The sequence below is a fragment of the Macaca mulatta genome, chromosome 1, assembly GCF_049350105.2.
Source record: "Macaca mulatta isolate MMU2019108-1 chromosome 1, T2T-MMU8v2.0, whole genome shotgun sequence".
In the NCBI taxonomy this organism is placed as follows: domain Eukaryota; kingdom Metazoa; phylum Chordata; class Mammalia; order Primates; family Cercopithecidae; genus Macaca; species Macaca mulatta.
Window position 1 is genome coordinate 114,170,477 of NC_133406.1, and position 14,157 is coordinate 114,184,633.

The 14,157-nt window shown below is 39.5% G+C and overlaps 1 protein-coding gene across 1 annotated transcript; it reads right to left on the bottom strand.

The window, feature by feature from the left end:
- Positions 1-9,962: 9,962 nt before the first annotated feature.
- On the bottom strand, positions 9,963-11,238 carry LCE7A (late cornified envelope 7A). The gene is made up of 2 exons (XM_077984659.1): positions 11,205-11,238; positions 9,963-10,538 (listed from the first exon to the last, which is right to left on the bottom strand). Exon 2 carries the CDS (start codon positions 10,515-10,517, stop codon positions 10,230-10,232), a length of 288 nt encoding a protein of 95 aa, XP_077840785.1. The 5' UTR covers positions 10,518-10,538; positions 11,205-11,238; the 3' UTR covers positions 9,963-10,229.
- Positions 11,239-14,157: the final 2,919 nt, after the last annotated feature.

Consider the following 14,157-nt stretch of genomic DNA (forward strand, 5'->3'; position numbering starts at 1 on the left):
GTCTCTTGACTTTGTTGATGATGTTTCCATTTTCAAATGTCTAAGATGAGGCTTGGAGAGGTGTTCCAAGCCACACTGCTGGTTTGTAGATTGGAGGGCCTCATCTCCCCGTGGATCCTGTGGTCTTCCCGTTATTGCCCTCTTGTGGTCTGGCGTATAACAGCACCTGATACTATACAAACCAGATTGCTGGCCCCCAAGCCCTGCAGAGGGTTTAGCTCTGGTAATTCTGCTCTGTTTTCATTTAAGCCAACTTTGGCCCCCAAAGAAGACTATACATGACACGGGAAGGTGTCCACCATGACTCAAAGTAGTATTTATAATTATTGTCCCAAGTTTTAAAATTTTTATTTTTTGTTTTCTGTTACATTGTACTTAAAATTTATATAGTAATATGTGTAGATAATTCATTAATAAATGAAAGTACACACATTGCTTACTAATAGAGGCTTGAATAACATTGCTCTAGAACCACATTTCCCAAAATTAATTGAACACAATATATGTCATATTTTAAATTTAATAATGAAATAATACTTTTAACTTTGTTCGAGAAATACAGATAAGGGCCCCTTTGTATTATGGTTGAGAAAAAAATGCCAAGGTCTCACAAATTCATTTTCTTAGTAACACACCAAAGCAGAATACATTTGTGTAGTAAAGTTAATCACATTTACTAATGTTGAATAGCATCTCAAGTATATGCTGATATTGAAAAATAAGATAAATTGCATTGATGGGTTTTTCCCATCCATTAGACAATATACATCAAGGCAAGGATGATGTATGCGAATTCATGCCCAAGTTAAAGGTGATGGGCTCCCAGGTGAGATAATTTGTCAGTGACTTTCTGGCCTTCTCTGATTAAGCATATTATTTTCTTAAATGCAGATTATATGCTAAGAATAAAATTAGTATGTGTTATCTTTATCACTATGATACTTATATAGTTTACAACATTTGTGAAGATAATTATCACTTGCAATTATTATTTTCACTGAACACCTATTAACAAAGCATGGAATCTCTAATAGTCTCTGCGAGCCTTCATATACTTTAACAACTGCAACCATTTGTCTAATAGAAACTTACATTGAGACCACTATACATAAAACAGACAAGAGCTCATTTATTTATTTAAATTTATCTTTTACATTAAAATTTATATCAGTTAGTTAATTAAGAAAAATTGGGTTATTTTGATGAACATACAAAACTCAATTCATGAAATATAGATGATAGTTGCTACTATTAATTAGTCTCTGCATCTACTGTTTTTCTGTATTTTTTCTTTCTGGTTAGGCAGTACTGGTAAAATAATAGTTACTTTGCAAATGGTCCTTGGGGCCTCTGCTTGGAGCTGTCCGGATTGTGCACTCCACAACCCGGGGAGCACCAGTCATAGCAACCGCTATTAGACAGTTGTCAGGATTTGTTTCTTGCTTTATTTTGGTTTTCAACAGCTTACTTTACAATTTCAGCATATTTTTCTATTAGATTAAACTCAATATTTGAAAAAAATAGTTATAAAGGATTTGGAGGCAATCAGCAGAAATGTCTAAGAACTGTTCACATTCCTTGACTGAAAAGTGTTTAATGACAAAAGAATTTTAAAAAAACAACTATGACAGATAATATAAGTGTTGAATAGAGAAATATTTGATATGCTATGACTTGATGAGACATATGATATTATATAAGGCTATGTAATGTATTACTTGCACATCTATAATGTGAGACAATCCTTGATGCTATTCTTAACATTTTAGGATTCCTCAGCCCTTGACTGCAACCTTTTAAAAGCAATCCAGCCACAGCCAGTAGGAATGGAGGTGGTAAGGAATGGGAGTGGGGGTGGGAGTGGACAGGACTCTGCTCACCCTCCTGGATCCTCCTCAGCACTCACAGCCTGCTCCCTCATTCTGCCTTGATGACACTCAGCACTATCTGGTCATACCTTCTGCCTGTTTGTCTCAGTCACAGCAGAAGCTCAGGACTCCCAAATTGCCTGCCATCACCAGCATTCCTCCCTTCCCCAGAGGTCTGCACAGTCCCCGGTGGGACTCCATCTTCCATCCTTCGCCAGTACCTCAAACCCTCCACAGGCTCTCAAGACTCAAGGCTGTACATCGAAAAAATGCACTGTATCAACCAACTCTTCTCACAAAGCCACCTCCACCTTCTTGCTGTAAGTGAAAACTGGGTTCTGCATAGTCCTCTCACGGTCTGACTATTTTCTTCTTACCCAGGCCTTTGTACTCACTGGGCCAAGGAATGGGCTAGGCATTCGTTACACCAACCACTGCTCCTTTTCATTGCAAATCCCCAGGTAAGTATCTGATGCTCTGCTCACTATTGCTCTATCCAAGACTTTCTGTCATGGTCTTTGGTGATTTTAATATCCACAAAAATGATTCCTGTAATAATTTACTTCATAATTCTTTGAACTGTGCACCTCTAACAGGTTTGTCTTTCATCCTAACATTCATCTACTCCCATGTCATACCAGCCTAGACCAGTCATTATTAACAACTACAACCCTTCTGTAAAATGAGTTTCAAATAATCCTTTTCCCAAACCTAACCTCCTGTATTTCCAACTTACTTTCCCTGGTATCCCACTCTGAGAAGTTTTTCAATATGCTGGGAACTACAATTCACTGATATCGTAATGTTTTCTCTGGCCAATATCTTCTTCATGTCTTCATTTCTCTTCTTATCCATATAAGCTCCACGAACTATCATTAAGATCATGCACTTGCATAATCCATGTCTCTCTTGCCCTTCTGTCTCTCTCCTCGAATTTCCAACATTTCTGTCTCTTTTGTCCCTTTCAATGATGAGCATACTCATTATGTTACTGAGAAAATAGAAGTAATTATAAGAGAACATCCATATAGTCTTGTCTACTCATCTACTTTTCTACTGTGGTTTCTCTTACTAACATGTGTGACCCGCACGTGCTCCTATCTGGGGACAACCCTCCATTGGTGACCTGGATTCCATCCCTCTCATCTATGCAAGCGTATCATATCAGCAATTCTCCCTTCTTCATCCCTCATAATTGTCTTTTCTCTCTATACTGGATTGTTTCATCAGCACATAAAACATTATATTTTCCATCTAAAAAATACGTATAATGCTCATCTTAAAAAAAAAAATCAGTCTCTGTCTCTCTCTCTTCTCTCTCCCTAGATCTCACAACCACTTCAAGTCAACACTCAATTATCTATATTTTTAAAGAATGACATTCCTCAAAAGTTATTTTTTTTAAAAAATTATTGGTACTCCTTGTCTCCAATCCTGCTTTAAACCTCGTCAGCCAAGCTTTTGTCACACCAGTTTGCCCAAAATGCTCTTGTCAAGGTCACTGATGATCTGCTTGTTGCCAGATATAATGGATGTGATTGACACCACCAGCAGCACATGACTGGCATAATCATGTAGTGATCAGTGAGGAAGGAGGCCATCTATCCACGCCAGAATAGGGGCAGAGCAGTCAAGTGAAGAGAGTACTGCAAGACAGATGGCCTCCTTCCTCACTAATCACTACCCCCCAACTTTCTTTGATGGTTACTTCTCATATCTTTGATTTCCAGATATTGGAGTGACCCAGGGCTCAGTCATTGTATGTCCTCTCTTCTCTATCTGTATTTCCTCTCTAGGTGATATCATCCTGTCTCAAACATATGCTGATAATTCTCAAACTTCTCTCTCCAGACTTAAGTATCCAAGTTTGTCTCTCAAAGTTCCTACTTGGGTAGGAAATAGGTATTTCACATGTAAAACAAAACTTCCTTCTTGCCTCAAAAAACGCTCATTACTCCTAAAATCTTCATCTCTTAAAATGCAACTGTATCCTTCCCATTGCCCAGATGAAAGCAATCCTTGAGCCCTTTTTTTTCTTATAGACACATATATCCTGTCTTCGAAATGTATCTAGAATCTGAAAATTTCTTCCACCACTAATTCCCTGGTCCCAGCCACCATTAGCTCTTGCCTTGACTATTGTGGTGGCCTCCTATGTGGTTACCCTGGTCTGCACTTAAATTCTAGTCTTTCCTCAACAAAGCAGAAGGGGAGGTAGCCAAAGGTACGTTAACAGATGCAAAGCAGGCCTCGATAAGAGGAATAAATTCCCGTGTCCTAGCACTATAGGGTGACAATAATTCATAATTTCCTGTATATTTTCAATAGTTAGATGAGGATTTTGAATGTTCCCAACACAAGGAAATGATACATGTTTGAGGTGATGGATATGCTAATTACCCTGATTTGATCATTACACATTGTGTACATGTATTAAATTATTACACTGCACCTCATACATAGGTACAATTATTATGTGTCAATTAAAAGTAATAAAAGTGAAAAACCCATAGCTTAAGTAGTGGCATACCTCTGCTCCAAACCCTCCAATGCATACCCATGTCATCCATAGTAAAAATTCAAATCCCATAAGATCCTCATAGATTGAATCCAAGTTATCCTTGTAATCCAGGCAGTCACTCCCTCCTTCCAGGCACACTGACCATTTTGCTGTGCCTCCCAAGCAGCTTGCAAAATCCTGACTGAGTTTTGTGCTCCTGGTGCTCTCTGCCTAACAGTGCTCTTTCTCCAAATATCCATGTGATTTGCCTTTTTTTTTTTTTTTTTTTTTTTTTTTTTGAGACGGAGTCTCGCTCTGTCGCCCAGGCTGGAGTGCAGTGGCACGATCTCGGCTCACCGCAAATTCCTTCTCCCGGGTTCACGCCATTCTCCTGCCTCAGCCTCCCGAGTAGCTGGGACTACAGGCACCCGCCACCGCGCCCGCCACCACGCCCGGCTAATTTTTTGTATTTTTAGTAGAGACGGGGTTTCACTGTGTTAGCCAGGATGGTCTCCATCTCCTGAGTTCGTGATCCGCCCGCCTCGGCCTCCCAAAGTGCTGAGATTACAGGAGTGAGCCACCGCGCCCGGGCGGTGATTTGCTTCTTTACTTCCTACAAAAGATTGCTTTATCACACAAGCCTTCCCTAACCACCCTGTATAAAATGGCAGGCCTGCACCCACACTGTCTGTTCCCCCAGACTTCATTTATTTCTTTTCCATACTGTTTAGTACCAGGTAATACATTACATATTTAGCCATTGTGTAGTTATTATCTCCTGCCTCCATGAAACTGTAAACTGCATGAGAGTAGGAACTGTTTTTGTTTATAGCCATATCCTCTGCTCTCGGATCAATGCCTAGCACATAAAAAGCGCTTGATAAACAATTGTTTAAAGAATTAATAGTGATTAAGTGTTTCAAAAAGCTGAATTTATTTTCTGTGTTGAGTCAGTTTTCATTTGATTGTTTACACTTTATCTGCTGCTTTAAATATATTGACCTTGCAATACTGCACATGACAAGCTTTTTCAGTTTATTAAACAAATCAGCAAACATTTCCAGCTGTTGTAACTACAATAGGTTTAGGTGGTATTTATCAACATAATGATGTTTATCAACAAAAAAATGGTTATTTCTTATCTCATTTGAAATATCTTTGCCAGGAGGTTGTCCCTTATTTCTAGTGACCAGGACTTATCCCATGTCTTCTCATTTCATACAAATAACACTGAAAATCTGGAAATTTAAAGCCAATTTTTATGAATTGTTTTGTTAGACATCATTTTGCACTATATTTGCAGCTTCTTAAATTCATTTATTTTTCATGCAACACACAATTACTTAAGCACATATTAGCAATAATGTCTATATAAAACGTAATTTCTACAATTTTTCTTGTCTTTGCTTTTTGCAATGTCAGTATAAACATTCCATTGTGCTGATTCATTCAATAATATGCTAAAAAGCTGATCTCAATATTTAAAGTTTTCTTCCATTGCTCAGGTGTCAGTCAGCTTTCCATTGACTTGCTTGCACATATTATACCAAAATAAGCAAAATGGAATTATTCTCAACAGGCATACTCCTGTTCAGTTTTATTATAAATATCTCATGATCTCAACCTTAGAATAATTCATGAAGTGAGGTTGTTATCATGCTGCAGTCTTTCTGAAGTTCTTTATCAGCAAATGCTCCTAACTGTACTTCTAAATCAGCTGCTCATCTAACATCCTTTTTACAGTATCAATACCATGTCATTTTTAACAGGCTTTTTTTCTAGTAGTAGAGTCATGTGTTACTTAAGGACAGGGATACATTTTGAGAAATGTATCTTTAGGTGATTTCTTGCGTGAACATCATAGAGCATAGTTCCACAAACCTAGATGGTCTAGTCTACTACACACCTAGGCTGTATGGTCTGGCTTATTGTTCATAGGCTATAAGCCTGTACAGCATGTTACTATACTGAATAGTGAATGTAGGCAGTAGTAACACAATGGTAAATATTTTTGTATCTAAGCATACAAAAGGTACAGTAAAAATATATCTACAGTATATATAGTATATATGTGGTATATATAATTATATATATACAGTGAATACATATAGTGTATTTAAAATTACATATACACAGTACATATATAGTTTATATATACACCAATGTATTTACAGGAAAATACAGTATGAAAGGTACAAATGGTACACTTGTATAGGGCACTTACCATGAATGGAGCTTGCAGGACTAGAGGTTGCTCTATTTGAGTTAGTGAGTGAGTAGTGGGTGAATGTGACAGCCAAGGATATTACAATACTGTAGACTTTAAAAACACTATACAGTTAGGGGATGCTAAATTTATAAAAATTCTATTTCTTCAATGATAAATTAATCTTCATTTACCGTAACTTTTTAACTTTATAAACTTTTTATTTTTTAAACTTTTTGACTCTTTTGTAATAGGAGTTAAAACACATATTGTACAACTGTACAAAAATATTGTCTTTCTTATATCCTTATTCTATAAGGTTTTCTTCCTAGTTAAAAATTTAAACTTCTTTGTTAACTACTAAGACCCAAGCACACACATCAGCCTAGTCCTACACAGGTCAGGATCATCAGTATCACTGTATTTCACTTCCACATCTTGTCTTCAGGGACAATAGAAGGTCTTCACGGACAATAACATGCATGGAGCTGTCATCTGTGACAACAATGCTTTCCTTCAGATACCTCCTGAAAAACCTGCCTAAGGCTGTCTTACAGTTAGCTTTTTTATGTAAGTAGGGGAGTATACTCTAAAATAATGATAAAAATCCAGTGAATACATAAAACACAGCAACAGAGTCATTTATTATCATTATCAAGAATTATGTGCTATGCATAATTATATGTGCTATACCTTTATGCAACTGACAGCCAGATAGCTTTTTTTTCACCAGCATCACCACAAACACATGAGTAATGCCTTGCACTACGATATTACCATGTCACTAGGGGGTAGGACTTTTTCAGCTACATTATCATCTTATGGGACCACTCTCATATGTGTGGCCTATAATTGACCAAAATGTCATTAGGTAGCACATGACTATATATGTTTTTCTCTAATGCACAATGTGAAACCCACTTTAGATATAATATAAATGTGTTTTCATTACCAGATTTTTGACTATAATTTCAAAATTAACATTTAACTGTTTATCAACTCAATGTATGTTATGCTTTATAGCAAAATGATATTTTTAATTGTCAAGAAATAATTGGTATAAAACTTCCTCGTGAAATTTTACTGCATAAAACATATCAGCAATATAACCTAGTCTTAAATATTATAAAGGCACACTCTGGTGATAAAATACATAATTATACTGTGTTATTTCAGGACAGAGTCAAATAAAGGGCACATGGCATTGATTTTCTATACTATAATCAATACAGTTATTGCTAGTTGAAGACACTTACTACTAGTAATGCATAATGTATTTCAGTTTAAGCCTGCACATTCTATTGGGTACAATAGTAATTATTCTTTTAAAATGTTATCTGTTTTATCAGTGAAAAATTTCTAGTATAAGAAGTCATTATTTTACCTTTATCTAAAATAAGCATTTATAAACATAAAATATATGAAGACAGGTAAGAAAATTTATGCTAGATGCTAAGATTACTTTAGCATGATATTTTTTATATATGGCATAAGACTTATTCACCAGCTGTTAGAATAATTTATCATGAAACATTGACATACCTGGACTTATCTGGTATTGTATTTAATGCAATGAGCTGTAATACAATTTCGTGTGAATAAAATTTTACATAACTAGATGTATAAACAGTGGGGTGGATTCTGTATACAGTGACACTCTTTATAATACTGGGATTTTTTGAGAGGGTTAATTAATCATATGTCTTTCCTTTCCAAACTCTTAAACAATTGAGAAAGAGAATGGTTTAAGACAGAGAGTTTATAAATCATAGCTTTGGCAAATGTAACTTGTACCACTGCCAAAAAGAACTTCATAATATTTATTTCAAAGTCTAAACCTTGGGGCCTGCATTGGGATAGAACTTGGCCCACAGAGAGACATCCTTCCAGCAACCAAAGTGAGCACAGTAGAAAAGTAGAGACAAAGGAAGGCAGAACTCTCGCCATTTCACCTCTCAGACAACTCACTTGTTCTCCCTTGGAAGGAACGAGTGTGTGATGGAAGATATTATTTTAAAGATGAGGCTATAATATGGATAAAAATAACATTTCCCCTTAAATCAGTAACTATGATTAAAAAGTTAAAAATATACACAAAGATGTTACACAATTTTTACTCTGCAATCTACTATTTAGATTAACTAATAGTTAACTAGTTAGACTAACAGCCCAGATAAACATGGAGAGCTGGGTGATCTCCCAGGTGCTATCATTGTCACCTGTTATTTAACATTTTTGAGCAGGCATTCTGAATGTTCTCCAAGTTGTCAACACACATAAACACAGACATATACACACAAATAGAAATCTCAAGAACCCCTGAAGAACCTCTCTGGAACCCTCCTGTTCCTTTTGTCACTGACTGGAAAACACTGATCTGGAAGTCCTCCTCCTTGGACTGAGCATTGGGATGTCAAGGACGGTGGTGAAGTCTGCCTTCATTCTTGTCTTCAGAGTCCCCAGTGCCCTGGGTGCCCTGGGCCAGCCATGACCTTTAGTAATTGATTTTGGGACAAGAGACAGCCAGGAACAGTCTCTCTTCTGCCAGGACATACTTAGTGAGTGGCTTTCAAGTGTGTGACACTCCTCTGCCTGAAATCAGATGTTTTGACAGCATAGCCATGGTTTAGTTGTCGTAAGCTGTGGATATGTGCAGTTTTTGGGTTACTGACCATAACCCTATTTCTTTGTCTCCCCCTGACCTGATAGGCATCATGTGTCTCAAGATTGTGGCTAAGAGCCATAGCCCTGGAGGATGTACAGAAGCATTGCTGTGGCTTGTGACCCAAGCCCGCTGTTGGGTCAGAAAGGACATTGCTTTAAGGGTAGGCCCTACACCTATGCCATTTGGCTTGTTGCATAGACGAGGGAAAAACCTGAAAAGGGTAGATAGCAACACCAAGGCCAGAAGTCTCCTGGGCATTGTGCTGATTGGGCCACGTACAAATTCCCTCCTCATCCTGGCTTCTGTGTGAAGACATGGAGCGAGGGACTCAGTCGAGTGAATATGCTCAAGCAGAGTATTTCTCATGGCTTTTGAAACTGAGATCCGAGAGGTACAAGCACTGTTGTACCATCTCCTTCCTGAGCATCAGATTCTCCCAAATAAGAAGGCTCTGGACAGCAAAATGTCCTCAATAATCAGAAAGAAAACTTTGTGTTGGCGGCACCTGCCTCAGCAGCCGTGGAACAGGGCTGCTTACATTTTGGAAACTCCCTCTACTCTACCTTTCTGAATCTCTGCTTTTCACAGCCTTCTCAAATAGCTCAAACTCTAAGTCTACCTTGGTGGGAATTTCCACATGGCTTGCACCTTGTGGGAGTCTGCTTAAATAATCCAGATTAATGTGAGTTTTTCAGAGCTGAGGATGGAGTATTGACAAACATATAGGGCACCAGGAAAGATAAGCTTTATTTTAGCACACTGATCAGGCTTCAAAAAGCAGATTTTTCTTTTGCCTGCAGGTCTCCTTGATCTAGTAACAGAGCCAAGGCCAAAAGGCCTGATGTTCTTAGCAAAAGAGGGAACCCATCACTTATGGAGCTAGGCAGCTGAGTTCAGGCGGAGAAGGAAGGAGGAGGGTAAGAGTGAGGGAAGATATCAACTCAGGCCTTGTCCTTGGCTGTGGTTTTTTGATTCCTCAAAGGTCACAGGTCAGCTGCAGTCTCCAGAGCCATGGCAAGTGGAACATCTAGAAGACTCGTGCTCACAGCAGTCAGAATGCTGGGGCTGACGCAAGTAGAATCGTGGAAACCGTAGTGAAACTAAAGAGCAGTGGCCTCCAAAACCAGAAATACAGCAACTGGGAACACAGTAGGAGGGAGCTGGAGGGGGGCATGGAGGTGGACATGAAGCAGGAGCCTGAGGGGCCCACTTGGATGGATATTTGGGGAGGCACTTGGCAGGGAGCTGCCACTTCTGCTGGTGTTTCTGATAGGACATCTTGGAGAAAGTCCAGTTACTCTAAAAAAACAATGCAAACATTTCGAAAGTCTAATTAATGTAAAACTTGTTTGTATCAACATTTTTCTACAGAGCCTGAAATTCTACAGTTGAATATGTGGCTCCAGAAGCCACATCATAATAGCAGAGCAGCCCTGCTTTCCTGACATAGGAGAGATTCAGCAGTGAGTAAGTTAGAGTCTTGTAACACCTTCTCTTGTGCCTGGCTTGATTCTCTAGACTCCTGACTTCAAAGGCAGTAGCTGAGGGTACTAGGTAGTCCTCAAAATCTTCACTTACTTATCATCCTGTCCTCTAATTTATGCATTCTAAAAACCGTATTTTTAACCTGAGTCTGTGGTTATGTTACCTCTCATCATAATCTCCCTTTTTTTCTTTCTTGCATCACGAGCTGTGCCTTTAGCCCTACTCTTCAGCCCTGTATGGCTGTCTCTTGTCCTACAAACTAGCTCCTTTTACCACTCCCAAGTCTGCACTGCCCCAGTCTTTGGTTAACTTCACTCCTTCCAGGTTTTCTGCTTCTGAACCACCTTGATGATTGCCATGAGCCTCGACTTCCTGGAATTATCAATTTCCATTCTCTCCAACCTCGAATGGCTTTTCCCAAAGGAGGTGTAGCAGTCCTAGTCACCCCCAAACTGCCATCATATCAGTAAAAACACTCACCTTGTCCTCTTAACCTTGGGCAAACGATGGGACTGAGGATAGATACACTGTGAGTGGAAGCCTTTTATACACACACTGCATTCAACTCAAGGGAATGAGCCACAGATGATGTGAAAACTGTTTCCCAACCAGGGGGTTGTGATGTCAACTTCCCACATTCCAGTGGCTCTGTCATTCTGTCACTTTGTCACCCTGTGTCACTACCAGATCCCCCAGAGCGTCCTTCCCCTTCATAAACCCTCACAGTGTTTCCATAAAGATTAGAAGATCATGACTTAGAAGGGTATGTATAATGACATAGCTTGGGAATTGAAATTAGGGTTTCTGGAGGAATCCAAAGCATGACTGGGCATCTAAAGTCACAGATGTTAGCTCAACGCAGGCACTGATCGGGGTTTCTGCAGGTTTTGTCAATAAGATTGGAACCAATAATCTAAGCACACATGGGCCACTACTGAGGGCTCAGTGTATTTGATTCAGATACCAAGGTGCCTAAAATATTGATCAACAATGTGGCATCATAGGAAGTCCCAGACGCAAGGGGATTTAGGATACTTCCACTCTACATAGGCCAGGAACATATGGCCAGAGGGGGCAAAGGAGACCTCAAAGTTGTGCAGAGTCTGAACTAGAAACCATATCTTCTAACTCTCTAGGATCATGAATTCAGGCCCCCATTTCACAGCAGCCCCTTCTTTTGGATTTGCTGGGGTACATCCACTAGGATCTAGTCTCCTCCCTGCTCATAAGCTCTCTCCTTTTTTCATGCCACTCCCCACCCAGTTCACTTTTCTTAGTTCCTTGTTTCAACAACTCTTTTGCCAATATAATAAACTTTCTTTTGTTACCCATTTGGCTTGTCACTGCATTTGACTGGCAAAGCCTTATCCCTGGCTGAATTCTCCCTGCTGTGCCTAGTTGCTATAAAAGTAAAAACAAAAATAGGCATTTTGGCAGGATGACACCATCATAAAATCATCATCATCCACCTTAGCTGGTCCAAAACATGGCTTGATGATCCCCATATACCTCCCTGTATTCACCATGCACATATATCATGCCTTTTCTCCTCCCTTGAACCTTCCAAACCTTCACTACTGCCTCTAGATAGATGGTACTGCCTCTACCACATGGATCAAAGAGCTGCTGTCAAACATAAAGTACTTCTGCTTCCTCCTCCTAAGTCTTCAAGCCCACTTACATCTGCAGCCATCCTTCATGACTTCCTGTGTTACAGGGGAGGAGTGGCCCGTTGTCTTTTCCAACACCTCTCCCTACCCCTTTGCTCTGGATCCTTGCATCTTCAACTTCAATTGTATTGGTTTTCCTATGAAATGCTCCGACAGCACCTTGTGTTCCTGGTAACACTTGCTTGTATTTGTTTTTCAGTATCTGTCATCCTGGATAGAATGTGTTCAATCTCAATGTTCATGGGTTCACTCTTTATCCTCAGTGCCTACACAGAATCCGACATAATATAAGTGCTCAAAAATATTTGTTTAATGAATTAATGGGTGATCTGTGGTTGAGGCAAAGGTCTCCCCTCCTTTCACTCCTTGAGAGAGAGCAGCATGGGAGGCCAGGTCAGTGGCAGGCCTGTGGGGCAGGTGTGGGAGGCTCCTCCGGGGATGGAGTCAGCAGCCAGAGCTTTGCACTGTGAGTCAGTGCTCTGGTCCTTGCTCTGCTGCTCTTTCTGGGTTTCAGGAGAGGCTGAACCAGATGAGCTTAGGTATATCTTCAAGTAGGTATTTTTATTTATGAGCCTCAGACCTCCACAGAGCTTACACTCAGCACAGGTCAGATCTTGTCCCTGAATATATTTTATCGGGGATTGGAAGTGGCACTGAACCTAATGAAGAGGGTGGAGATGATGGCTGGAATGTTGACTATGCCAACATGTGAGATAGTTGAAAGTAAGTCACATTATGAGGGAGGAACTCCATACAGTCTATTGAGTTTCTCCCACTTCTCAGAGGAAATGACTTACTTGTCATCTTGTCTTGATGTGCCAAAGCAGAGTATAGTGTATATGTGTGATTATCTCCTGGTTGTGCCTCTTCTGGCTCTTCATCTGAGCCACTGAAGCCCAGATCTGTAGAGATAGGCAAAATGATGCTCTTTCCCTGCGATATTCCTGACAAAAAGTATTACAAGTATATTTAAAAAGGTTGGAAAACACCATTTTATTGTGTTGGTCTAATACCCATCAATGACCTTCTGGTTCAATAATGAAGAATTATTTATGTCCACAGAAACTCCTTTTTTGTAGCAACCTTTCAAATGCTACTTTAAAGATATTAATTCATTTGTTGAGTGCCTGATATGTGCAGAGTTTTGTGAATTCAAAGAAAATTAAGATATTTTCTTAGAGAATGATACAAGTGAGATGATATGAGAGAAAGAAAGGGAATTAACATTGATTCTCAACCTATCATTCATTAAATATGTTATTTGAATTATCATGGTATAATAGTTCTATGGGTGTTTTATTGTTAATCCCATTTTACAGAAAAAGTGAGGCTCTTGGCTCACGCCTGTAGTCCCAGCACTTTGGGAGGCTGAGGCAGGCAGATCACCTGAGGTCAGGAGTTCGAGACAACCTGGCCAACATGGCGAAACTCTGTCTCTATTAAACATACAAAAATTAGCTGGACATAGTGACAGGCACCTGTAATCCCAGCTACTTGGGAGGCTGAGGCAGGAAAATTACCTGAACCTGGGAGGCAGAGGATGCAGTGAGCCAAGGTCGCTCCACTGCGCTCTAGCTTAGGCAACAGAGTGAGACTCTGTCTCAAAACAAATAAAAAACAGAAACAAAAACAAAAACAAAGGCTCAGAAAACATTGTATAACTTACCCATGTCTCAAGTGCTAATGCCCTGATTCTGGGTCACATATTATTCCAGCTTCTATGCTGTGTAAAGACAGGAAGCCAATGCAGTAGGCAATGGTGG

Excerpts from the sequence above, each read along its gene's own strand:
- LCE7A (XM_077984659.1), bottom strand. The coding sequence starts at position 10,517 with ATGTCCTATCAGAAACACCAGCAGAAGTGGCAGCTCCCTGCCAAGTGC.